General features: G+C 32.2%; 1 protein-coding gene across 1 annotated transcript; it reads right to left on the minus strand.

The window, feature by feature from the left end:
* Positions 1-27237, minus strand: LOC127715474 (uncharacterized). The gene is made up of 16 exons (XM_052221533.1): positions 26855-27237; positions 19579-19649; positions 17305-17491; positions 15553-15627; positions 15140-15231; positions 13886-13959; positions 12426-12487; positions 11979-12062; positions 9151-9215; positions 8164-8241; positions 7343-7403; positions 5070-5214; positions 2783-3375; positions 2312-2362; positions 1696-1785; positions 1-210 (listed from the first exon to the last, which is right to left on the minus strand). Exons 1-16 carry the CDS (start codon positions 26984-26986, stop codon positions 79-81), a joined length of 1992 nt encoding a protein of 663 aa, XP_052077493.1. The 5' UTR covers positions 26987-27237; the 3' UTR covers positions 1-78.

Consider the following 27237-nt stretch of genomic DNA (forward strand, 5'->3'; position numbering starts at 1 on the left):
TATGTTGTAAGTTTTTATAGAAAAGAGTTAAACATGAAATGAAAGACAAATTAGTATATTAATCACGCCTTAAACAATTTATCGCTTAATTTCTTTCATTCTCGTTAAATTGTCAATGAACTCTTTCACAGTGTCTTGTTTGAATTCATCCCATTGCATGGATATATCTAGCCTGTCCACTAGCTCTTGTTGTGGTGGGAAAGGTTTTTCCTGCAATTGAAGCAAATTGTTAACGTTTTATATATAACGTTATAGTTATAACATGAACTCAATACGACGTAATTGTTTGAACACTTCCAGTTTTGTGCATAGTATGGTACTTTACATTAACGGTACCAATATGTCTGCACTAGATACGCATTTCGACAATTAATATCTCTTCAGTGATGATCGAGGCCAAAATATTTGAAAATCCAAAAACTTATCAAAAACTGAAAAGGACAAACAGTATAGCCATAGCTGGGCAAGGAATCAGAGCTATATGCATGTATTGAGATGTTAAGAATCACTAAGCTACTCGAATAGTCTAAACCAAACGAATTCTTTTATTTCAATTTACTATTAGGCATATTTTGCATTATCCGATATTATACATTTATTTCCCGTGCCTGAGGGAGATATGGAGATTTGTTCACCCAAGAAAATTCATATTTCCCGAGGGCCCCGCCCGAGAGAAATATGACTTTTCGAGGGTGAAGAAATCTTCATATCTCCCTAAGTCAAGGGAAATGAATGTTTTATTCCACTGCCTATACTTTGTTTACTACCAAGTAACTGAACATAAAACAATAATTTATATACATTTTTCTTAACCACTTGTTTTCATAATTGAACACGACATAATTTAAAACATTGATAAACAGTACCGATCAAAAGATAATTATCTATTATTATTGTTTTGATTTTACGTCTGAAATAATTTTGAACACGATAGTGACTTTACCATCGCAATTTAAAAACGTTCAAAACATTACTATATTAACCGCGCGTAACTTCGCACGGGCAAGTCCCGATGTTCTGAGTGGAATATGATACTCAGAGGGGAATATGAAGTTTTGTTCAGTGTCACGTGGAATAGTCTCAACCAATCAAACATTGATTTAGCTATCAAATTTAATATACAGTGGAATAATACACAGTATTTCATCATAAACTTACAAACGGTAGCTCTCATTTGTGTAACCTCAATGAGATTAATAAAATCAAACCATATATACTGCATTCATTTTAAATACGGATGAAACTGCTAGTATCTATTTATTAGCCTGAGAGTAACATGGCATGAATTATCGTAAAATTGAGAATGGAAATGGGGAATGTGTCAAAGAGACAACAACCCGACCAAAGAGCAGAAAACAGCCCAAGGCCACCAATGGGTCTTCAACACAGCGAGAAAAATCCCACACCCGGAGGCGGGCTTCAGCTGGCCCCTAAACAAAAATGTGTACTTGTTCGTGTCTTTTTTGTAATATATATATGTGTGTCTGTTTGGTTTTTTGTCTTAGTATTGCAGAAAAATCAAGATAAAAAAAAAACGTGAGTTGTAATTTAGCGTTGGGTCAAAATAAAATTATGTATTGTTGAGTACACAACATGTATATCACAGCAAAGAGAAAAGTCCTATATATTGAATACTTTATTTGTCAGTGAATTGCTTATCAAAACAAATTAGTGTCCTACTGTTATATTTCTCACCTTCAAAATAATCAAACTTTTCATCGCATCATCACAGTTTTTATTGAAGAACTTTTTGTTGATCGCAAGGACTTCGCACTCTCCGCTCACCTGTAAAGTATGATAAACTACTATTAGCCTAAATCAACATATCGATCTTAATTAAGCCTTTCGTGTGCACTTTCAAACACGTACATGTAATAACTTTCATATGGATTCCCCTTAACCCATTCTACTTGAAAAAAGGACGAATCACATACAAAATTACTTTGAAGCAATGTCCTGCTGAGCTAGATTAACTTACATAATTTATCAAGTTAAAAAGTTATTAAAACAACCATAGAATGGAATTTTCATGTTGGTCTTAATCAATGACATAAATATTACAACAGTGTAATTGACTTATGAAGAAATATGCAAAACTGTGGCTTTGATTTGTTCTAAATGTTTTAAAATAAGAAAATAACTGATATAGTTAAATCCATATTATCATAAGCATTATCATTATTGTTTCTTTACTTAATATGTCTATTTGTAATCATTATATGTAACATGCCCTTTATGGGCAGATCATTGGTTTAATAAAGTATTCGTATTCGTATTCATGATACAATTTAGAAGATCTCATTTTACTCACTAAACTAACTGATGGTCCTCTTTGTGATGGTTCCAAAAGAGAAAGCAAACCCTACAAAAAAAAAGTTAACTATATATTACGCTGATAAAAAAAACATCAACCATTTATAATGGGATTAGTGATGAACTGATAAAGACGTTTTTCAAGAGATAATAAAGGAAAAGGAAAAGCTATTAAAAATGTTCATGGAAATGTATAACACAACAGGTCACTATCTCTAGAACCAGCGTTTGCCCCAAATATGGATTATCATTTTAGTCTATGAACATACCAGTTTGTCTGTAGGTATACACTGCACAAATTAAAAGAAGTTATCAAAGTTCCATTTTGAATATTGTACTTGCACTGTGGTATTTGTTTATGTGCCACATTGCCAGATATAGCGCAGGATTCCTTATTGAAGGACTATTATCATTATAAATGCACACACACTATTTTTGTTTCAGTTATTGTGAATAAGATCATACTTACAAACGATTGTCCTGGGTGAAGTACTTCTACTTGAACAAATGGAGGAAGTTCTCTCTTTTTGACAACACTTTTCTGTCTTTCTGATAAACTTTTGACACTTGATTCATATTGTGATTTTTCCAGTTTCATTCTAGAACCAGATCTGCTAAGAAGACTGGACATTTCAGATTTTGCTCTTGGTACTAAATTTACAGTGTTTCTTGTTCCAGTTTTCTGATAAAATGAAGTTTTTGATTCGGTTATTGGTTTGATGTCTTCAATCGTCACGTGTTCATTTTCTGTTTTCTCATCCGGTTCACGTGCACTATTCTTGGTGTCATTTTCTTCATTACAGTCGTCTGATTCCCTTCCTTTTGATGATCTTGCAGAATTAATAACTTGAAGTTTTGGCAATTTAACATCGTTTGTAATTTGTTTCAATGGTTCCCGCTTTCCTATTACCGATTCTAATGTCTGATAATTTCTAGGCGTCTCCGGAAAACTTTTGTAAGCCAAATCCTCGAGACACCTCCGATGTCCATATGTAGGCGGAGCCGACACTAAACCTCGTCGTTGTCCAGGGTGATAGTTTGACGATTTATAAGCTGACTCGGCTGAAAAATAAAAGAACTTTTGTAGCCATATAAACAAATAACAATGTCACATTCGGGTTATTGTTAATTGACCATTTCAAATAATAGTCTTACACACGTCATTGGAAATATGGTGGGTAGTTGTCTCATTGGCAATCATACCACATCTCCTAGTCTTTCTGCAATTGTTGGTGTTCGTTCCTCAGGTCGATTTATTCTATTCCTTGTGAATGGAAACTTATCTTTAATCATTCTGACGGCTTTAAATCTTCTAATTATGATGTCATGCAATCGCATTGTTTCTGCACAGGTACCTGTGTAACAGTTGTGGACTTTTTTTTTAATTTGAAAACAAAAAACTGAATTTAAGTTTGAACATCCCTCTGTTATCCTTCGCCTCTCTTTTAAGCTTGTGCAGGCAACGATTTGTGTATCAATAATCTTCTATTATTCATATCAGGTATATAACTTTGTATAAATAAAGCAAAGAATTTGTTGATATTTTTCAACTTTAAGAAGATGCATAGAGTTAGAATTGTGAAGGTAACTATCGTGTTATTTTTGGTAGACAAATTGCATTTGCGTTATGGCGTCTGAATTATGTGAAAAGTCAGACATTTATTGGTGAAGTTATGACCCTTATCAAATTTCGTAAATAATATACATTGTATATAAATCAACTCTCCATTGCAACTCGACCATGCGTCACATAGTGATGGAACTAGACCTGTTGAGTTATATATCATAAGTTTGATATAAGCATGTACAATCTGTATAAAGCCCAATTCTACTAGATATGTTCCCTTTTCCAAATGTGTAGCACACAGGTGTTTAATCCTTTTAAAAGAAAACACTTTTTTAAACTTTTTCGTTTAATGAATGACTTTTTCTTAAAGTAAACACGACAAAAACAAGTAAAATATTCTACGCACAATAGATCGTTCAGTCTTGTTTATGTTGTCATTTCGAGTTCAACTTTTCTCCTTACTTCAAGCAGTCTTCAATTTAAATTTTTAAAATACTTGTTTTAAAGGTTATAGTCGCTGAATATATTTGTTACTGAACAAAAAATAATATTCTTGCATTGGCTGCATGAATATGAAGTGTATATAGCAGAAAATATAGATCCTTTAATCAGCTGCTTTAAATATAACCTCGGCTTTCATTTTGAGGAAATCTCTGTTGTCTACTATTTTGTTGATGTCTTAAAGAAATATATTGTTTTCGGTTCCAGTTAATCTTTAATTCAAAGTTTCTTCTTTAGATCGATTTATGCATTCTTAAGCATTTTCAGACTTCCGGTTGTCTCTGCTGAATTGACCAATGTAAAAGGTAACCTTCAGTTTTAAAAATAATGTGCATTTTAATCGTCTTACGTCTTGACTAATCAAAACATCCAAAACCCGTCTGCTTAATGTTACAGAACAACAAAATAACTGCATTTGAGTCTATCGTCTGTTTTTGTTTGTTGCCGTGATTTGTCTCTCTCGATGATTTACGAGATTTGAACATCGGTAAACTACTGTCGTCTAAACTTAACACTGTATAATTACATTGTTTCTGGGCGATTTATTGGTTGACATACGAAAAAGACGCCTAGTCATTGTTGGTGACGGTTTTGGAACCTCAAGATTGATATATATGATTAACATGTTGTATGATTGCTGTCACATTGTATTTCCACTTACTAAATTTCGTTTGTATTATATACTCACTTGAATCACGACCAGCTATAAAATTGAGCAATTTCTTCTTCCTGTAGAATGGGGACTCCATTTGCATCATTTTCTGTATCTCTTTCCGTCTTTTAGAGATATCAATGATTTCTGGTTTCAAATATGATAAGACACGCGCTTCGCCCTGCAAAGAGAAATACTTCCATATAACCTACTGTACTTAATTGATATATAATAATAATACACGTATAAACTTCACGTTTGTGCATATCAGAACTACATGTAGGTCAGCATGTATTTATCAGAAACACTTCAGTAATTTCAGTTTAAATGATCTAGCCCAATAAGCCGAGCGTACTGTTGAGTTTAAGAAGGAAGGTAATTTCTTCTGTAGACAAAAAATATAAGCCAAACAAACAATTAATTATAAAAATATCAATAAAATATTTTAAAAAATAAGATAAAGAAATTGTTTGCATCGTCCCGTTTCGCCACCTATAAAAAACCCGCTACCTTCATATCATGTCTAGCTCAATACACGAAATACAGATAGTGCCATGCCACGGTAAAAAAAAATGCTTTATTTTTATACCGACACGTTTATCAGAAGTTTAATATACAAATAAGAAGATGTGGTATGATTGCTAATGAGACAACTCTCTACCAGAGACCAAATGACGAAGAAGTTAATAACAATAGGTCGCCGTACGGCCCTCAACAACGAGCAAAACCCATATCGCTTAGTAAGCTATAAATAAAACTCGAAATTACAACTGTAAAACAATTACAACAAGAAATGTAACGGCCTGATTTATGTCTATACAGGACTACGTACATGTATATACCTTTATGTATAAAGTGTTAAATCAAGTTTGTAGTTTTCGATTTATTTTCTCGAAATTATATCGTGTATATCAGTAGAGTGACTGAGAAACAATAGAAAACGTGCAAAAGTGCAAAGCTAAGACCGGAATTCTCTTTTTTGTTGAACAGTGGCTAGTAAAGACTTTTCGAGAGCTAAAAGAGCAGATGAAAGTTTTTGTTGTCCACATTAATTAGAGGTACCCGGTGAATTATCGAAGTGACATAAACTATACTATTTAAATATCAGACGTATCAGTAATTTGTTTGAAGTCTTTAGTCAGTTGTGTTGTATGTCTGTGATGTATATGTTTACACAGTTTTAATTGCTGGATCCCAATTATAATCACATTAACCTATATTATGTATGTTTGGGTTGCCCACCCAATTTTGTCAATATAGCGGAACTATAAACAACTGTCATACAAGTGGGAGGTTTAGCTAGCTATAAAACCAGGATTAACCCAACATTCTCTTCTAAAATTCCTGTTCTATTTCAGGAATATGACAGTTGTTTTCTATTCGTTCCGTTGATTGATATAGTGTAACATTTGATTTGTCAGTTTGGATGTACTTCCCCCTTTGTGAATTTACCATGAAGTACAGTATTTTTGGTAATACTTGTTTATGCATAATACATTTGTAAAGGCTGATGGAACAAATTTTACATTTGAGCTATTTTTAGTCAAGAATTATTTTCTGGTAAACAGGAGATATGCGAAGTTTGCAACATACCCCATCGCCCATTACAAATTGTAACATACCCCATTGCCCATTACAAATTGCAACATATCCCATCGCCCATTACAAATTGCAACATACCCCATCGCCCATTACAAATTACAATATATCCCATCGCCCATTACAAATTGCAACATACCCCATCGCCCATTACAAATTGTAAAATAAAGGTTATTCTAAGGGAATTTTATTACTTGGTATATCAATAAACCCCTTTAAATAACTTTAATGCTTTAATCATTTTTCTAATCAAATGCCGTAAAACTTATTCATGAATCAAACATTTCATTAACACTTTCATAACTTATTTCGACCTCAAGAAACGGATTTATACATGTATAACCTTTTTGGTGCAACTAGTCAACGTAACAATGAAATACGAAAACATGCAACAATGGAATAATTATAAGTAAGTATAAATATGTTAACCTTATGTCGCTTCTAATATAATTAATTTGATAGTCATGTGATATTGGACTGGATCCATACTGTTCCTAACGGTCTTATCCCATTATTCTAAATCATTAAATGATATGTTCAACTATTGAAAACAAAATTGCTATATTGTTTCTTTTAATACAATTTATGTAAAAACATTTAATTTTTTAGAGCGTGTTACCTTTGACTTATCAAGTTAGCAACATGGATTAATTAGACGTTAAATAACAATTAGCACACGTATCTTAGATGAGTTTTTATTCACTACTTACTGATTTGATAACATATATCCATTCTACGTCATTGCTATCTTTGACCATTAGTCTTCCATATCTACAGATTTATAAACACAATTTTTTTTTTTAAATCCACTTCATGTCTTTAAGATGGTTATTGTTGGTATGTTATAATTATTTTCAGTTTTCTTCAAAGTTTGATGGGTTCTTCGGTGGTCGAGGGGTCTAAGTAGTTCATCTACAATGTATCACAGTCGTGGCAGGTGCGTTCGACTCCAGTCTTATTTGACTATGATTGCCGAAGATCGTTGGTTTTCTTCAGGCACTATGGCTACCTACACCAATAAAATATGGCCGCCACTGTAAATCCAATAGTGTTGAAGTGGCGTTAAACACCAATCAATCAATTAATCAAATTTTTTTGACTATATAAATATAGTCATTCTATATCAAATTTTCATATTTTTCAAGTATTAACGGGTCTTAGTTGTCTATACTATTGATGTTAATGTTTATTTTACTTAATCCTATAATTTTATAGTTGTTTAAATAAACTGTTGACACAGAGATATGTATCGCTTCTTTGTTGGATCAGCACATCTAGGTCTAGCTATCGCGACTTTCGTTGCAGACTAAACAAAAACAAGGCACACAAACTTATTTAATATGTTACGTCAATGAGCAACATTTCAGTTATTTCACGGTAGTTCGTAACAAAGCATATTAATCTTACAAGTGTAATAAAATTTATAAGCATACTCATTTGTAGACGTAATTGTCAATGCATATAGCAAATTTAAATTGGAATATATAAGCCAAGGGTGTTTACATATATTTTATTAGACATTTTTCCTTACTTGTATTTTAAAACACTCCATGTTCCTGGGTTTTCAGCTAATTTTTCCAATGGAAAATGTCTGAGGACTTCATTTTTTCTACAGAAAAAGAGCAAAAGTTACATCAGATACAATGTTCTATATGAATTATTTTCCTAATCCCTTTCCATACATATTCGATGATGCGATTATGATAAATTTAACGTCCAGCGGCAAATTACATGCATATTCAGGACGAGAACAGAGTTATGTGATATAAATGTAAACCCTGCTTTGTACAAGACCGACACAGTTAATTCCGCAGTACGACATTTCATCCTACCCAGAAACAGTATGTTGTGTCCCGTGCCGAACAGTCCTTGCTCTAACATGTACTCCTAAATGCCGTGTGCTTACAGAGTAGCAGAAAAGTAGCAAATAACAATGTTGTGGTGTTTGGTTTGATCCGGCCGAGGATTGAACTAACGATCCCCTCCACTCAAGGCAAGCACGTGCGACGCTACCACTAGACCGTCGAGTTTGTTGATACACATTTGAGTTACGCGATACCAAGGAAAAAACAATTTCAAGACGAGAGTTAACCGCAAACAGGTTTAACTCCGTCACATTATGTATGTGCCTGTCCCAAGTCAGGAGCCTGTAATTCAGTATAGTTGTCTTTTGTTGCAGTTTATCGTATTTTTGTTTGTTTATTGTTTTGTACATACTTCAGACCATTAGTTTCCTCTTTTGAATTGTTTAACACTTTTCATGTCGGGGCCTGCTTCTTAAGGGTATGGTTTTTGCTCATTGTTGAAGGTGACCAATAGTTGCTAAAAATGACATATGTAAAACAATTCAAACAATTCGATTTGTATACGTTGCACCTTTTTAATGCTTAAATTTTGGCTACATATACTTTTCTCAATTCAAAAAAAATATTTTCTGTTTTGTGGACATTTAACCGTTTAGCATGAAATAAAATCTTAGATATCTGCATTCACTTATGAAATTTACTTTTTGACTTACTTGCAGATTTCCAGGTTTTTCTCGTCATTAGAATCAGCAGCCATATCAAATATATCCATATAATCCTGTTTAAACAATGAATAGAGATGTACAATATCAATTTTTCCTTGTTGCTGAGGTTCAGTTTATCAAAATGAAAACTGTGATTTTTAATGTATAGGTAGTCTTCATTAAGCTACCAAGTTCGTGTTGTAGCACACATATTCACAGTTTGTTCATAATTATACAAACTAAAAGCAGTAGGTATATACCGAGCGTGAGAAAAAAAATAAAAATACTTGTTTGAACAGCTAATAAAAAACATTGTGTACATGTATGATATATCGCAAATAATAATTTTAATTAGTGGGATTTGATTTACACCAATTTGTCAACAATTTACCTATTCGTTAAGTTAGTAACGGAAGTGTGTCTAGTAAATACGAAAATGTAATGAATTATTGGTCTTGAAAAGATTTATTTCAAAGCGGAACTAAATGTTACAAAAGTAACTTTTCATGTAGCATTCGTGATCAAATTTCATTGAAAAATGTTTTAATTTCTTAATCAATATTACGATCATTAAACTTTATTAAATGTCCTTTTCGTGACATTATTACATTAACTCTTAACGAAACTAAATGTAACAAAATTAATGTTACGAAAATGAAGTTCCCTCTATAGTATAATTTTAAATATTTATTGCTTGGTTATTTTAGTTTTTATCCGTTAATCTTCGAATACTACATAATATACCATTAGAAAATTAAAAAAAAACATAAATAGACTAATTCAGAATATATAACTTCACGCATAAAGCACGACGTAAAGAAGATAACTGACCGACTACAACTCGCTGTGATATGTTCAATTGTCTGGACAAAATATTATGTCTGGGTTCAATGAGCCAAGGAAATAAACAAATAATATATCACTCTATAATTTGGTTCGTCCGAAACGCTATTCTGGATGTACGTTCAAATTAAAAATGTTAAAGACAAAGACGGTATGAATCCTGAGAGACGAACATTATCTTTCTCCGGCATTTCATGAATGAAATAGAATGATAAAATATATGCATGAATTTAAAAGTATAAATAATAATTCATAAATAACCATTAATCAATAATAAAAGTATATCAAAAGATAGTATGTTAAGTACAAGCATGATATATGAATTAAGTCTTATATAAGTAATAAAGAAACTTGAATAACATGCTTTTGAGCAAAGTAATATCTTCATAAAACCGAAGGACTACCATAATGCTGTATTCTCTGGTAACGAATTAGTCCAAAGAATTACATACAATTTAAAACTATACCTGCCGTCAAATAATCCACTCAAAATTTTAAAAAGATAATCTAATATTTCATAACATTATATACATGTATTTGAAAAGAAGGATACCTTGTTAAAAGAAAGGAAAAGATAGCAAGGGGCATTTCTGCATGTATATGGCAATACAACATACAACGTTCTGTCAAAAACAAATCGGAAACTTATGAAAGTGATAGAATCAAAAAAATCAATATATAACATTACTTTTCCTTTGATATATATTTGTTATTTGTAGATTTCGTGACATTATTGTCTCGTGTCCTCTTATGTACCTTTTTTTATAAGTTAGTTAAATGCTAAATTGACAGTATAAGTTAATTTGAAATTACTTACAACCTACATCCTTGTACATTTCTTACTTCCGACTGAGAAAGGTTATAACAATTTTTACTCTCAAAGTTGATATCGTCAAAAGCAAATACTTGAAATCGACACGTTGATATAATAATATTGGAAAATAATATAAGACAATATTTAGTGCTCTTGAGAAATCCACAAGTATTTAACAGTGATATCAAAAGTATATTGCACTTAAAAGTTTATCAGTTTGTCAGTATGTACATATTTATTAGTCAAAGTTTGGGAGATAAAGTGGAAAGTTTTACACATTACTATCCGTCGATAGTACAAAAAATCTATATCAAGAATTAAAATATGAAATATCCTCAATACATAGTTAGGTTTCCAACTGCAAGAGGTTAGTTGTGGTTGTATCTACTGTGTTCTTTAATCAAAGTAAAAATCAAGTAGATATTTTTGTTAAAAAGATCTCGTAATAGTTTTTCTCTGTGGTGTACGTGCGACACTACCATCTGATAATTTATGAATTATTAAAAACATCTTCCGACGATAAGTTTAATGTTTACACTTTTTATTCCAATTTGCGTTTGTCTTAATTATATATAAATATTAGGTATTTCGTTGTCTTAGGGTAACTTTCATATTTATATTTTACCTTAATTTGTTTGTACATATTGTGTCTTTTTTGCAAAACCCGCTAGTATTTTTGAGACTTTCAAGCTTTTCGATTTACCGTTAGTCTTTATTTTTTTAATATATCTATATATGATTATTCGATATCTCGAGGCCACTAAACTAGTAGAATAGTTTTACTTTTGTTAAATAAAAGCTCACAAGTAGAACATGATGAATGGATGGGTGTTTTATGTCCAGTGGCAAATTAAATGCAAATTCAGTACGAGAACATGTTAATCCATTTGGAATATAAACCCGGCTTTGTACTAGACCGACACGCTGAGACCAATTTTTAACGACATAATTGACAAGGTAGAAGTCCGCACATTATTCTGATTCTGAGCTTACCGGTCTTTGCTCTTACTCCCATAATACTTAGCAGAGAAGCAGCAAAAACAATTTTTCAAGTCGTTGGTTTGATCCGACCGGGGATCGAACCAACGACCTCCCGCACTCAAGGCGGGTACGGACACTTCCACGACACCGCCTAGGAAGTAGAAAAGAAACAAAGACAAAATGTATATGCAAAACTTACAAATCGATGAAGAAAAAGCAGTTCAACTTCGTGTCTTGTTATGACAGTTGATCGTCTGGCACATCCACAAATCAAATCTTCTTCCTTTAAATTAGAGAAACAAAGAAAAATGTTAATATAGGTATTTAAATAAAAATTTCCGCTACATATTATGAAAATGTTTATAACCCTTATCATCAAAAAAAATAAAAAAAATATATTGTGGTTCGTAAATTGCATAGACCTGCATAGATGGTCAAAATAGTATTGAAGGTTTTCCAAGTTGTATATCTGTCTTCAAGTTGAATAACCATACGTTGGGTTGTGACTGCTGAATAAAGGCAGAAACGGAATCGTTTAAAATTTCAAAATATTGACAGCTACCTAAGCCAGCTTAATTAGTACTTCAGAAATATCAATAAATCTATATATTTTCTAATATAAAGGATATTTTTATTTTTTCCTTACCCCAAATTTATCTCCAGGATGAATCTCTTCTGTATTCTTTCTTCCTTCGGGTTTCGTTATCACTTTGAAAAGAGAATATGCAACAACGGCTCCTTAATTACATTTGAATTACACAACACAGACTCCTTAATATTCGAATGTCTTCAGACATTATCAATGCATCACAATGTGTAAGTGATCGCCTTTCAAATATCTAGCTATTTATGTTGTAATTGCATGTATACGGAACAGAACATTGTGTACATGTATATGCTGATATATATGTTAATAATATATAGGCATAATTACAAATATGACAGGGGCCAATATCAAGCTTTTGTATCCCACAAAATAAGATTTGTATGCACGGAAATGCTTACAAAGCCTAAAGAACCTTGGAACTTTTAATTTTGGGGTTTAAATTAAACTGCTGTAAACAGTGATATTACAAATCGTTTTCTAATGTAATGAGTGTTTGTGATATAACAAATGCCTTTTAAACCTTCTATGTCTCAAGTCTGTATGGGATCTTTATGATCAGCATGTACCTTGTCATATGTATAATTCAACGAGTGACAAATTACCCAATTCAGCCGATTTTCTGTTTTGATTATTTAAATTTGACTTAAAACACTGAGCGATTTATTTTTCATACAAATTACCAAAGATTTACTTCTGATCAATACAAATCAATATGATATAAAAACAAATGTATTTCTTTGTTTTAAGGTATCTATATTAAAAGGAATAAAACGCAATGTGTTGTTTTCTTAATTTATTCTAAACAAAATTATTGCTATTATTTGATTGAAAAATGTTGTTTCGTTTAATATGTTTCGGTTGAATTTATTTCACAATTTCAATTCAACCTATTTTATTGGTATTACACATAACAAAAAAGGATCTGACACAAGTTATCACAACAGTCTTCACGACGAACTGCTAAATCTACAGGCCCGGAGCTCAATTTTTGAAAATTTTTAGTTAGATTCTGTTGGCTTGTAGATATGATTTTTACAGGCCCGAGAGCAATATTACAAGCCTGGGCTGCCTGGGCTGCCACTCAGCGTGAAGACTGTCACAATTTTGTCAGTCTTCTCCTACTTTATTTCACAATTGCATAAAAAATATCGCGACAAATTTGCAGTATTTTTATTCGTAAGAAAAAGAATAACAAAATGCTGAAATCGTTTTGCTCTTATCAACACGACTAGACACAGATGAAAAGATTAACAGTTACTATAACAATCAATATGAGAACCAACTACTAAACGAGAAAACGTATGATTTTCTTATTAAAAGAGGAAAAGATTTTTCTTCATCGAAATAAAATAGGTTGCTTGTATTGATAACCGAAACTATTAAGTTGGATCTCCTTTCTATTCACTTAACACCGTCTTGTGTAAAATCAGCAATGACAATTTTGTACGAGTTTCCCTGTTTTTGACAAATGAACTTCATCATTATTTTTAATTACTTACATGTTCCACTAACATTAAAGTAGATTCCATCTGGAGCTAGTCCTTCTCGAAGAATAACTCTGTTGTGTTTGTACCTGATAAAAAATTTCTCATTATCTCCCTTTTGTTATAAATATTTGTAATTTAGTTTCTCCCTGTAAACAATATCCAATTAAGTAAATGACAGTTATAATGATTGCCATTCATTTATTTGACATAAGTTCATAGGTGTAAATTTCTGTAGTGCAGTTATTTAATGCAAAAATACAATTCAGTTATTAAATTTTTCTAGTAATATATGAAATTTTAAATAGAGGGGTCTTTTTAAGTTTGGCAATAAAGTGGTATAACAATATATATATAGGAATAATATAAAAACAAGTAAAAAGCTTGCACTGACAACGGATGCTCCCGAACGGCATCTTTGATGAGAGAAAACACTTAAATTTCCAGGGTTCAAATTACCAGTATTTGTGTAGGGACAAATAAACATTTATTATTATGCTTAATTTACCCTGTATAAATTCATAGTTGAATACCATTCCAAAAACAACTGTCATCTCCTTATCTTTATATTAACAAATATATAAATATTTACTAAATGTGATATTGACCTTTGAAAATTAAGAGGTTTCTTTCCATCACCCTATATTTTTCGTAAGTATAAGTTTCATTCTAATCAATCAAGAGTACTCATTAAAGCTAATTCGAAAACCATTTTTCTTGGGTTTTTTTTTTCTATTTTTAGTCACATTGACCTTGATCCTTGACCGTTTGACCCCAAAATCTACTGGATGTTACCTCTTTTTTATATCAGCCCTCTACATTAATTAAATTTGAATCACGCTAGGGGTACTCAAGTTAAATACATGTGTTACCATTTTACAAATCACCGTACAACCTTCAACAACGAGAAATGTGAAAATAAAAAGATGTGGCATGATTGCCAATGAGTCAACTCACTACTGGATACCAAATGACGTAGAAGTTAACAACTATAGGTCAACACGCGGCCTTCAAAGAGCAAAACCTATACCGCAAAGCCAGCTATAAGCCTGTTTTTAAAAAGGTTCAGTTGGTGTCCATATGAATATTTACAACTTGCCGATCTTTATTACCGAAATTGTACGTAGAAATAATGAAGAAACAGTGTTCATCGTTCTGTTCTAAAATTTCAAACAAATTAAGGTACACATGCATCGACTGTGTACTTTTTTTGCATCTGTATATATAAAATATGTATACTGTCTGTAATAAATGTTATATGTTACTTACTTGTCATAAAAAGAATACTGGACGATTTTCCTCTGTACAGTAAATGGATACTCTCTGAACTGTTTACTCATGCTTTTAAGGCATTTCACAACCTTTTGAATAAAATATCCATAAAATGCACTTATTGTCACTTATTGTAAGCAACATAAATTGATAAATTCACTTCACATGTTAAATTTTCCAAACTTACATTAAGGTTTATGGCGAATGTTCTTCGATATATAGTCGATCTGAGAACATGATGAATAACTGACCATTGCGTGTGGAAAATAAAAATCAATCTTGGTCATAATTACACATAATATTCTCGTAATTCGTTTACGTTAATCACATAATCGTACATAATAACTATTGTTAGTTACAGGAAATTATAAAATTATTTTTGGTGTAAAATTGGTTTTACTGTAACTCACTTCATCAACCTTATCTTGCTTCCGTGTTCCTGGTCTCTGTCGCATAATGTCTCTTATTTCGTCGGTAAATAAACCCTGTTAATGATGAATAAAACAAATTGTTTAAAGGGTAAAACCAGAGGTGAAATACTACTAATAATCAAAACTATCACAAACATTCAATACTTTACACTTTATTTCTCAGATTTTTCACCAAGAAGATGCAAAGTAATTGAATAAAATGCTCTTGTAAAATATATAATTCACTTTTAGCGATCTTAAGAGGGATTTTATTTTTTTCTTCTTTTAGAGTTCAATAATTTTGATTTTACAAAACCAAGAACATTCAAAAACTTATGCATGACGAACTCTGTTCTTTGGTATAATGGCTATTTCCTAGCACTACAGTATAATTGATTGACTATTGCTTGTATACCGTCCAGTAGCAAATACTGCAAGACTATTCTGGACGAGTACAATTTAACTATTAATACAATACTAGTATAAGAAAGGCTGTGCAAGGTAGGTCGATGAGAGTATGTTGGATAAGGTGTTGATAGTTTCGTAGCAAAACGGACCCTTCAGAGAGTTGTTGCAAGGGTTTAAACGTGCAGAGAGCGTATCACTATCCGTTCAAGGGGCAACTGGTAAATGTCCCCCTATAATCAAACGGCTATATTTAGCAAGATTGTACTGCTAGATGCGAGAACTCCGAGAAATGACCTTATGTCAATTCGTGGGGTGAAGCACTAATTAAAAGTAGAGTTACTTTGAAGAAAAAATAGGGGAACTATGGAATACAAACTTTTGTAAGCCACTGAAATTCTAAAATTACATTATTTGGGACAGCAGAAGTGACCTTTCCAGTGACCCAAATGTGTCACCATTTCTTCTTTTGTTCTTTTTTCTCTTTTCTTTTTTTTTTGGGGGGGGGGGGGGAGTCTTTAAAGTACAAGGAAAATGGTACTCTAACAATACAAAATATTTTGCACAGTCAGGCTTTATCAAGTTTCCATATTGAACCCCTACTCCCTCTCCCAGAGTAGAGGAAACATGGCTACATATTGGACAGAACATTGGATTGTAGTACTTGGATTTTAAATTTCTACGCAGTAACAATATTTTTTTCTTTCATATTTGAAGTACATCTTTGAATGTAATGAGAACAAAAATTGCAACAATGGCCTTTAGAAAATCATCGAATGTATGCGTAATTGGTCAGTAATCATAATAGATAATTGCTTAGGCGTATGGTGCTTAATACAAAGTACTTTATCGATTGATTTGTAACTACTGCTAATTTAGATGTTAAACAGTTTTATTGTATTCTGTAATTGAGCAATAGCTTGTTAAATTGTTTGTAATATTTATGTTGTCAACTTCATCATCAACTGTCATACATTTGAGGAAATTGATGAATATACAAATTTAACAAAACGTAACACAGCAGCACAGGAAATGCATCAAACTCAGAACTTTTTGGTAGCAACTACATTGATTTGTGGACAATTTACTTTGTTGCGCTATTAATGAGTACTTCAAATTGAACTATATGCATGCAAGTACACCATGTTAGAAGTTTAAAGCTTATCATTAAACAATGGAGTACAGATGTAAAAATCTCGCCGTATTTACTTGTCAATGTAAGACACGTGCTAAAGGGGCCATTATCTCATTGTCAATCAAACCTCATCTCTCTTTTATATAAACATGATCAATACAATTCTGTAATATTATAAACAAGTTAAATATACCGGTATATTTCATTCATACCTCTGTCTGCTTTTGCTGCTTATAATCATTGAGATCGAAAGTCAACTGCATGAATTTTCCAGCGCCATTCTGTACCAATCTAACAAATTCTCTGCCTTTCTTCTGCGATTGTTGTAAAGTGGTAACAGCAATCAAATTATCCAGTAAGGCAAACCAGGATTCTTGTGATACAGAAGTCACTAAAAGGCTTTGGAATACAAAGAAAGAACGCTTTTCTATGATCAAAGATAACAAACTTGTATACCTAACTAATTGAAAACATGGAACATTGAAACTGTAACATTTTAGCAATCTGTGGCAGAATATTTCATATATATCTAGAATAAACTGTTGACACAGAGATATGTCTCGCCTGTCCGCATAAAAATCAATAAAAAGACAATCTGATGGACAGCAACATTGCTTATTAGTTCAAAGTCGCTAGACCATGATCTTGTGGGCAGGGCCTAGAAATGGTCGGCAAACTGAGATGTACTGATAGTAATGCAACTTTATACAAAGTATCATTGATCTGTCACTAGCAGTTCTTATCAAACGGACTTAAGCAGCAAACTTAACATTGAAAATTGCTAATTAATTCAAAGTCACTGGACCATGACCTAGGAGGCAAAGCCTCAAAATAGTCATCATACAGATATGTACTGATAGTAATGCAACTTCATACAAAATATCATTGATCTATCACAAGTAGATCATATCAAACTAACTTCAGCAGAAAACTTAACATTGAAAATTGCTTATTAATTCAAAGTCACTGGACCATGACTCAGGGGGATGGGCCTCAAAATAGTTATCAAACTGATATGTACTGATATTACTGCAACTTCATAGTAAATATCAATGATCTATCACAAGTAGATCATATCAAACTAACTTAAGGATGTACACCTCTGAGGAGCCAAAAATTTCTAGAATTAAATTTTTATTCTTAACCCGATTTTTGGGTTTATATGACTGTAAAAAAATAATTGGCGAAGAAAATATCATATGGTGGTGCACTTCTTTTTTTGCTACGGCCCTTTGAAAGTACCAAATTTTGATGATTTTCCCATTTTTCATCAGTTTTTGCCCATTTTTGGGCTATTATCTGAAAAAAATCACAGTTCTACAATTAAACTTTTTTTCATACTTTCAATAAAGATGAAGTGGACCAATCTTAATAAATTTAGCCTTAAAAAACTATAGGTAGGTGTTAATATAAGAAAGTTTTATCATATTTTGTTGATTTTTCGTGTCAAATTTACCATGCTGTCAATTTTGTAAATTTATGATTTTTCTCTCTTTTAAGAACAAAATGCATATTATTTCAACTTCTTTGTTATAAATGATTGAAAAAATACGTATTTCAGAAATTTGAAAAGAAAAAAAGTGATATGGGATGTACATGTTCCTGGTAAAATCATTTATTGTACCCCTCACCCATTTTCTCGAAAATATGGCTAAAAAGACTGACTTGATTGGTAATAAAATTTGAAAAAATTATTACTCAAAAACTACTTATTGTAAATACACAATTTTTTCACAGAGTTCGGTTTGATTATGACATTTATCAAATTCATTGCTATTTTCCACTTGCATCACAATTCCAGAACGAGTTTTCAACGAGACTGAAACGTCAGAAGAATACATCCTTAAGCAGAAAACTTAGCATTGAAAATTGCTTATTATTTCAAAGTTGCTGGATCATGACCTAAGCAAAAAACTTAACAATTGTTGACGCCATCGCCGCAGCCGTCGCCGCAAAAACAATCCCTATATCTCGCTTTCCGCGACTTTCATCGCAGGCACAGACAAAAACTAAAGGTGCGTTTTGTTTCAGGGAAGCTGAAAAAGCTACCGAAAATATTTCTTAAAAATCGATAAGAAAAAACTCGTTTTTTAATTAGTTTCCTTCTTTTCTGTTTAAGAAAGCTGAACGCTATGAAATTCCCAGTATGTTAAGCTAGTTAAAGCTGGAGAGTCCAGAGGAAAACCAGATCATAGCAAAGTAAAATTAGTTAAAGTAACGAAAGACTTGCAAACTACCGAAGAAGATAATGGTTGTGAAAACAGTCGCGGTGGCAACCAATTATGTTTTGTGCCTAAATATTTTTTCTTACAAAGCCTCTATGAGATGCATCCACCATGCATGCAATCGCTCTGCTGATTAGCAGTATTCGTAGATAATTTTTAAAATCTAAGTAACGTCGCTGTTGCCAATTAAGGGAAAGTTCTGTCTTTAATTTCAGACAACAAATGACTTACAACTATCATATCATAATACTTATTAATTACCTTTTACAAACATGGCAGACATGAATTAACATCTTCACAGCCCTGGCCATTCGTCGAAATTTGACGTAAGGCTACAAATATATATTGAAATGCAACTTATATAATATATAAATGAGAAAAATAAGGGTTTGGGGTGGATGCATGCACATTATCAAAAAAATCTTGTGGAAAGCCAAGAATTGCCAATATTGCTAAAAAACGGCACCTTTTATGTTGTTCATCATCTTGCCAGTTGCTTGACTGTTTTTTTATGGTGGCCGCATGTGCATGGTCATTGATATTTCAAAGGGGGAAAAAAGAATCGAAAACCATTTCGCCATTCGCATTTTCGAATTAAGGAATATCAAAGGCGAAAACGCGAAATAGCCGTATCTGGCCACCATACAAATCATGATCTTTACAGAAGATATCAGTTGTTTGAACCCGTCTTCTTTAAATAGGGGATCTTTGGTTGTCTTCAACAGTTTAACAGCTTGTTTTCCACACAAGTTTATATACTTCAATGTAATTTTTTTTGTTTTGATATAAACCTTCAAATGAGGACACCCTATTCTAAATCATTATCGTGACCATAGTTTATACTGTTGTATGCTTGGTTCAGACGATATTCATTAGAAAAGAGGTTGGGTCAATTGCCCCTGAATTTGTTTAACTACTGAGGGACAACATAGGGAAGTTTTTAAAATCTTCTGGAATAGAATATACATGTAGGTGGTTGTTGTTTGTTGCTGTACATCATACTTGATTTTCGTTTTTCGTTTCTTGTTTTGTATAGTGTATTCTTGTGTTGTTCTGTTGCATCACTGTCCCAGGTTAGGAAGAAGGTTTGGCGCCATCTAATTAGTTTAACCCCGCCACATTCTGTATGTGCCTGTATCAAGTCAGGAGCCTGTAATTCAGTGGGTGTCGTTTGTTTCTGTGTAACATATTTGTTTTTCGTTCATTATTTTGTAAATAAATTAGGCCTTTAGTTTTCTCGTTTGAATTGTTTTACATTTGTCATTTTGGGGCATTTTATAGCTGTTATGCCGTATGGACTTTGCTCATTGTTGAAGGCCGTACGGTGACCTGTTAATTTCTGTGTCATTTTGTCTCTTGTGGAGAGTTGTCTCATTGGCAATCATACCACATCTTCTTATTTTTATGTTAACTATAGTTATACATTATAGTTCTTGACGTGTTCAAGTACTTATTCATTCTTGGCTTTGAATGTTTTGTTTTAGCTTTCCTGATGAAGGTAAATCCAGAAAATCACTACGAACCCAAATTTATGAAGTGTTGTTTTCATTTTAAAGAGGCTATATAATAAGCTGGAAACGTTTTAAAACAACTTGACACACTCCCGTTAAAAAATGGCACACACCCGTTAAAAAATGTATTCAACGCTGCATAGTGTTGTGGAACTCAATGTTGCAATTACACGGTTTTTGATAATTTTGCATCGAAGAGCTTCTTTCACCAAATTGCGTCTTAAAATCAACGTACAAAGTTACTTACAAAAAAATGTCGGTTTTGGATACGAATTTCTTTTTGTAGATTTTGTTAACAATTATTCTTGTTTTGCCAAAATCTAATTACAAGCCAACTTTAGGAATAATCATATGATTTGGTTATATCTACGAAAATAGTCCAAATGTTGTAAATACCAGAAAGTACACATATGAATCAAATTGAGAATGGAAATGGGGAATGTGTCAAAGAGACAACAACCCGACCATAGAACAGACAACAGCAGAAGGTCAGAAGATTGTTTTACCACTACGAATCTAAGTAAAGATTGAAGGGCCTTTAAACAAGATAAAATAAATTTTGGGGAAAGTGGCTCTACCTTTGTTAACAAGACGCAAATTCTGGTAATAAAAATCATACTATGGAACAGTTTAAGAAAGCTACTCGCCGTTTCTAATTTAGGACATAAATGTTTACAATAAGAATATAATGGGTATTAGGAGCCTTACTACAAGCTTTATAACGTTCACAACTAAATAACGTGTTGTGATTCAAAAATGAAAAATGGTAGTAGTTCTTAAAAAATTACTTACCATATGCATTGTACAGAGAATGGCCAAGTACTCTTCAGAGTTTAGACAACGCTAATTCAGTACAATTTAAATGAAAAGCAAAAACATTAGCTCCATTAATACGCTTCACTCCATACCGATGATTACTATCAAATATTTATACACATAACAGTATCACTCCAAGGAGGCGGATTAATAGTTAATATGAATATGGAAATGTGTGAAAAATTAGAGTCAGCGAGACATTATAAAACAACACACGACTAAGTGAATAAATAAAACCAGGAGTGCAGCATACTTTCCAAATAAAGGCATGCCTATTTATATCATAAAATATGCGGTACATTGTTAACAAATGCAGAATGGAATACTGATTAGGACGCTGGAAGAAATAAATTCACTAATTCAATAATTAAGAATATTAACAACAGGATGTTATTCTCTATAGCAACTTACATTTTCAACAAAACTTTAAATTTTACTGTTATTCCCCAATCATTAAATTCCTAAGGCTTTACCATTATTAAATTATTGTTCTTTTTTGTTTTGTTTGATTGTTACTTTCAGATGACAAGTGTGTCATAAGTAAACTCAACCTTTTTCCCCACTTATCTTCATTCGAAGGCGAAATGTGCTTTTGACAGAGAGGAAAAGGGCGGGAGTACAGCAATAAATATTTGTAAACTTTAAAATAACTGCTGTTCACCTTAACGAATAGATGAGTGCATTTTCTGTATTTCGGCAGTTTTCTATGGGTTATTATTGAATGAAAACTGGATTGACAAGCTCTAGACGTAGATTTTTACGATGCATATTGCTTAATGTATATATTTCTTTTTAAGTTATCCTAAAAGTAGTGAAAGCACTATCAAATAAATCATTTTGATAAAAGGGGAAACAATACATTATATGAGCTAATGCGCTTAGGCATCGTGGCCCCTTTTTCAATATAATTGAAATACTACTACATGTAATCTAATTACCCTTTAAAGTGCTTTAACTATTATTTAATAACTCCATAATGCTACCTTAATTTTTTAAAGGGAACATTAGTGTATTTAAATACAATAATTAAAAGTTATTACCAGATGCAATGGAAAACATTTTTTTTTTATTCATTTAATTTTAATCATGTTTAAATACCTTAAAATTTATATGTCATTTATCACTATAATTCTCTGGTTTAAATATCCACTTGTATTTGTTAGGGTTATTACTCTGATTTTCCAATGATCACATATATAAAGTATAGGTCATATCATACTTTTGTACTATGTGGGGTATAACCAAAGAGACAGCATTCCAACAACACAAAATAACCGAACTACCTCCATTCACCATTATCTATATTTTCATGTTTACTCTCAATGATCTATATCAGGACGGTTCACAAAAACAGGGAAGGGGAGTGATTTTCCACAAGAACCGCCAAAGATGTATGCGCATTTCATGTTTAGAACATGTCCAATAGTTGTCGATTTGTATTTTTCATTTTAGAATGTCGTCTTTTTGTTAATATTCAGGTTAAGGAGGAATATTGCTACTCACAATATATTTAACTAGAGCAATGCCGTAGCCTGTAGATGTTTATTCGGTGATGTGTTCATTTGGATTGAGATTTGTAATATATTAAAGTTTGTCTTTCAAAACTGTGAGAGTAAGTTTTCAGAAGTATATACTGTTAATGGGGATTCACGTTTTCTTTTAGAACTGTTAGAATTTTCATTCATGATTACTTCATCTTTGATAAATTGATTTTTACTTATTTAACGTGCAGTGGCAAATATTTCATGCATATTCAGGACAAGAACATGTTTGTGACCACCGCAATAGGTAGGCACTGCAAGGTAGGCTGTCCAGGATGAAAGAGCGGGAAATGTCTACTGACTGCTACTTGAAAAGGATAGAATCTTGAATAGCGGCAGCAAGTTTGCCTTGATCCAATAGTTAGCAATTGTTAGAGAACGACACACTCTCCCTATAAGCAGAAACGGATTTGACGTCCCCATTCCGATCTGACGCAATTACGTATTTATGCATTACGCAAGCCAAACTGGGTGCACCATTTTAGCAAGGGTCTTACTGTCGGACACAAGGAGAGTTTTTTTGTGATTTGTGTGCATATTCTTGCTTGAATCTACGTCTATTTTCACGAAAAAATCGGTTGTGGAAGTAAATGTGGTCCAATATTTTAGGTTATCTTTTTTTTATATAATATTCTTTGAGAGCCCGTGTTTTATCGGAGACATGTATGGGGATCTGGATGTGGGGTCCTTCATTCTTTATGTTTAAACTTTTAGAACATTTTTCTCTATTTTATATTTATTTTCCCTACTTGTCTCTATTCTTCATATTTCAGCACCCTTTTTTTCTCTATTCTTTCTTGATATATTTTGCTTTTTTTTTCTATTCTTTGTTGTTTAACTCTTAATACAGCACTATTTTGTAAACCTCACCCAAACCCTCTTTAATTATGTGTATGCTTTTTTGTGAATATTTTATCTCGCTCCACTACGCCCCTCTTATGTATTTTCATGAACGTTGACTAACCATGGTAAGATTTTCAATAATCTACGGGCTGTAACTTTTAGATACAGAGAGAATACTGTAATGTGTCCATATAAGAGTAACAAACAGAAAAAAGTAAAACATAATGGTCGGTATATATATATATAAATGATATAAATGTAAGAACAGTTTCCATAATATAATTAGTGCTTACCGAGGGTGCAAGATTTTTCATCCTCATTTAACTTAACACTAATCTGATGTCTTGGATGGGGTTGAACTTCATATGATTTAGAAATATCAAAAATAGATTTTAAAAGGTTATCTGAAGGACTCTCCACATTGTAGCAGGCACAAGTATATTATTACAGGCAGTACTGGAGTACTTTCAAAACCAATTAGGCAAATTTTTATCTCAACTGTATTATTGTTTTAAATTAAATGTTACATGTATGGACAGTATATATAAGTATTCTTATATTTCAAAATGACCGTGTCGAAAAATGTTGTAAGTTTAAAATTCCAAAAAATGACCTTAACTGCACATGTTTTATAATTACATTTAAATAGCAGGTGTACAACTTCATAACCTGTATACTAATCTATATACAGTTGGTTGAATTTTGTCAAGCCGTTTCATGTAGTTGTGGGTTAACAAAGTGAAACGCGAACGACGACGAATCAAGCTCACAGAAGCGACCCCTGTTTGATGCTTCAGGTCTGCAATCAGGCAACACAAGAATATATTCTAAAAGTGCCAAGGCTTCAGAGAGACTTGGTAAAAGATTATCTTTATTGTTGAAATTTTGAATTAAATATGTAATATATATTGCAGCTCAAGTTAAAATTATGTGCGGATTTTTCTTCAAAGCTTTTCGTAATTTTTGTTGGCTTTTATATCGTTCTATATAGGCAATAAGTAAATATGAATGAAATAAGATAAGATGTTTAAAAGGCCAATGAGAAGGCATACCAAATATAAAAAATTAAAAAAAATTGAGGTCCAAATACGGCTTTTTACGGTGACCAAATACCCAAAATGTTATCATCTCTATAGTTTGTTTAATGTGAAAAAATATAAACTGTGATGACCATAGTTTAACAGCTGCATGACACCAAAACCAACATTTCATTAGACAAAAGATGTGGAAAACAGCATCAATCAAGTGACTATATTTCATACTTCGGACAGGCAAATGAAAATGGTTAGCAGAAAAACAATTCTTTCAGTAATCAACCCTCAATTATTCCCTTTTTATAATCAAACAAAGAAATCACTATTATTTCACCATTTATAATTTGTAAATATCAGTAAATAAACATTGTGCTCTGGAATGATGATATTGCTATGGTCATGTAGTCCACCAACATCAAGTAAGATAACTTAATTGACAAAGATAACACTTTTTTATCTAAAAACTCTTCATGTGAACTGAATGCTAAAATATGAAAGTTCCACCTACTTTTAATTGAACACTATTTAATTGATAAAAAGTAATTTCTATTCGAAATGTATCTTTCAATTTGTGATACTGAAAAGCACAGATAACACTGACGGTAAATATAGAGACAATTGATACTGTCGGGATATCCTTAAGGATGAATAGGGAATCATATATGAATATTAAATCTCAACGGAAAGTTTTAATTAATTGGTGTAATGCTTTGATTAAGATAAGTGCTTATATATAAATATTGAATTATTTTAGACTAAAATATCCGTTAACAAATCTTTTAAATGATTTTATATCTCATGTTTGGCATTCTTTCCATTGTAGTACTTATCATTCTATTTCCCGTTAAAAACCACGATGTTGTCTTGATGGAACTTAGATCCTTTCAAGGAAAGTCACAGTTCAAGGAAACCAATTTTAAAGTTACTTTTGAGTAACAACATTGACTCCAAAATTGATAAGCATCTTTCTTTTCCCTACATTTTCTACGTGTATCTACAGTTTCATTCCAACTAAGCATAGAGGTAAACACATTTTTTTTCTAAAATTTTTTATCTGTAGTAACTGAGGGGCCTTCAAATTTGACCTGTTGTCTACAAAATCGAAAGGATTCTCTCCTTTCCCTATATATATCTTCAATCTATGTTAATATGTTTATTCCACCCAAGCAGCGTTTACTTAAGTTAAATTTCGGATACTATTGTCAAAAAATCTTCTTTTTCGGTAACAGTTACCTTTTACTTTGACCTATAGACCATAAAATCGAGAGCCGCTTCTCTTTCCTTTCCCTATTTCTTCCATCGATGTGGGAATAAGTTGCATTACAAGCAAACAAAGAAAAGGCAATTTAACATCTAGAAACTAATTGTTTCGAATGCACAGACGGACGGAAAAAATGACTACTATAGGATTCCGGAAACTAACTATATCAGATGCACAGACGTGCGGACGAAGTTAGGACTATATGTTTCAAGAAACCATTATTTTTTTTCGGATGCACAGACGGACAGACAAAGTGACGACCATATATTTCCGGAACCAATTGTTCAGGATGCACAAACAGACGGACAAAGTGACGACTAAATGTTTTCGGGGGAGCATAAAAAGATATTGATGCATCTCGAAATAACCACGAGGACGAATAACGTCTACATCGTGCGCATTTAGATTTCAGGAAGAAAATAAACGATAAAACTTAATGCAGCATTTTTATGCAAGAATATTTCCATATGAAATTTTGAATATAAGATTAAAGGTAAAGATCGTTCGAAGTTAATAATGGCCTCCTGTTACCTGTTCTTCCTCTTCCGGTTCGTCTTCCTCCTCAGATTCTTCGTCTTCCTCTTCGACTTCTTCATTTGGGTCTTTTGGTGGCCATAAATCTCTTGTTGGTGTATCAAGACGAATTAACTCAGGGTCGTCCATTTCTTTCGTGAAATTTCAAGTTTTTAATCACACCGGTTCTATTAAAGCTACTCAAGATATTGTAACATAATATTTTATTCTGTATTTCTATCGATTTCAATTTCAGAAATTAATTTCTTCAATTTCCATCGGAAAACAAGCGTTTATAATTAAATTGATGATTTTTGTAACATTGAAACCTTTCTGTTATATCCGTTTGAATAACTTAATGATTCTCTACTTGAAAAATTGTTCAGGTGCAAAATGATGAC

The sequence above is a fragment of the Mytilus californianus genome, unplaced genomic scaffold (assembly GCF_021869535.1).
Source record: "Mytilus californianus isolate M0D057914Y unplaced genomic scaffold, xbMytCali1.0.p SCAF_9, whole genome shotgun sequence".
In the NCBI taxonomy this organism is placed as follows: Eukaryota; Metazoa; Mollusca; class Bivalvia; order Mytilida; family Mytilidae; genus Mytilus; species Mytilus californianus.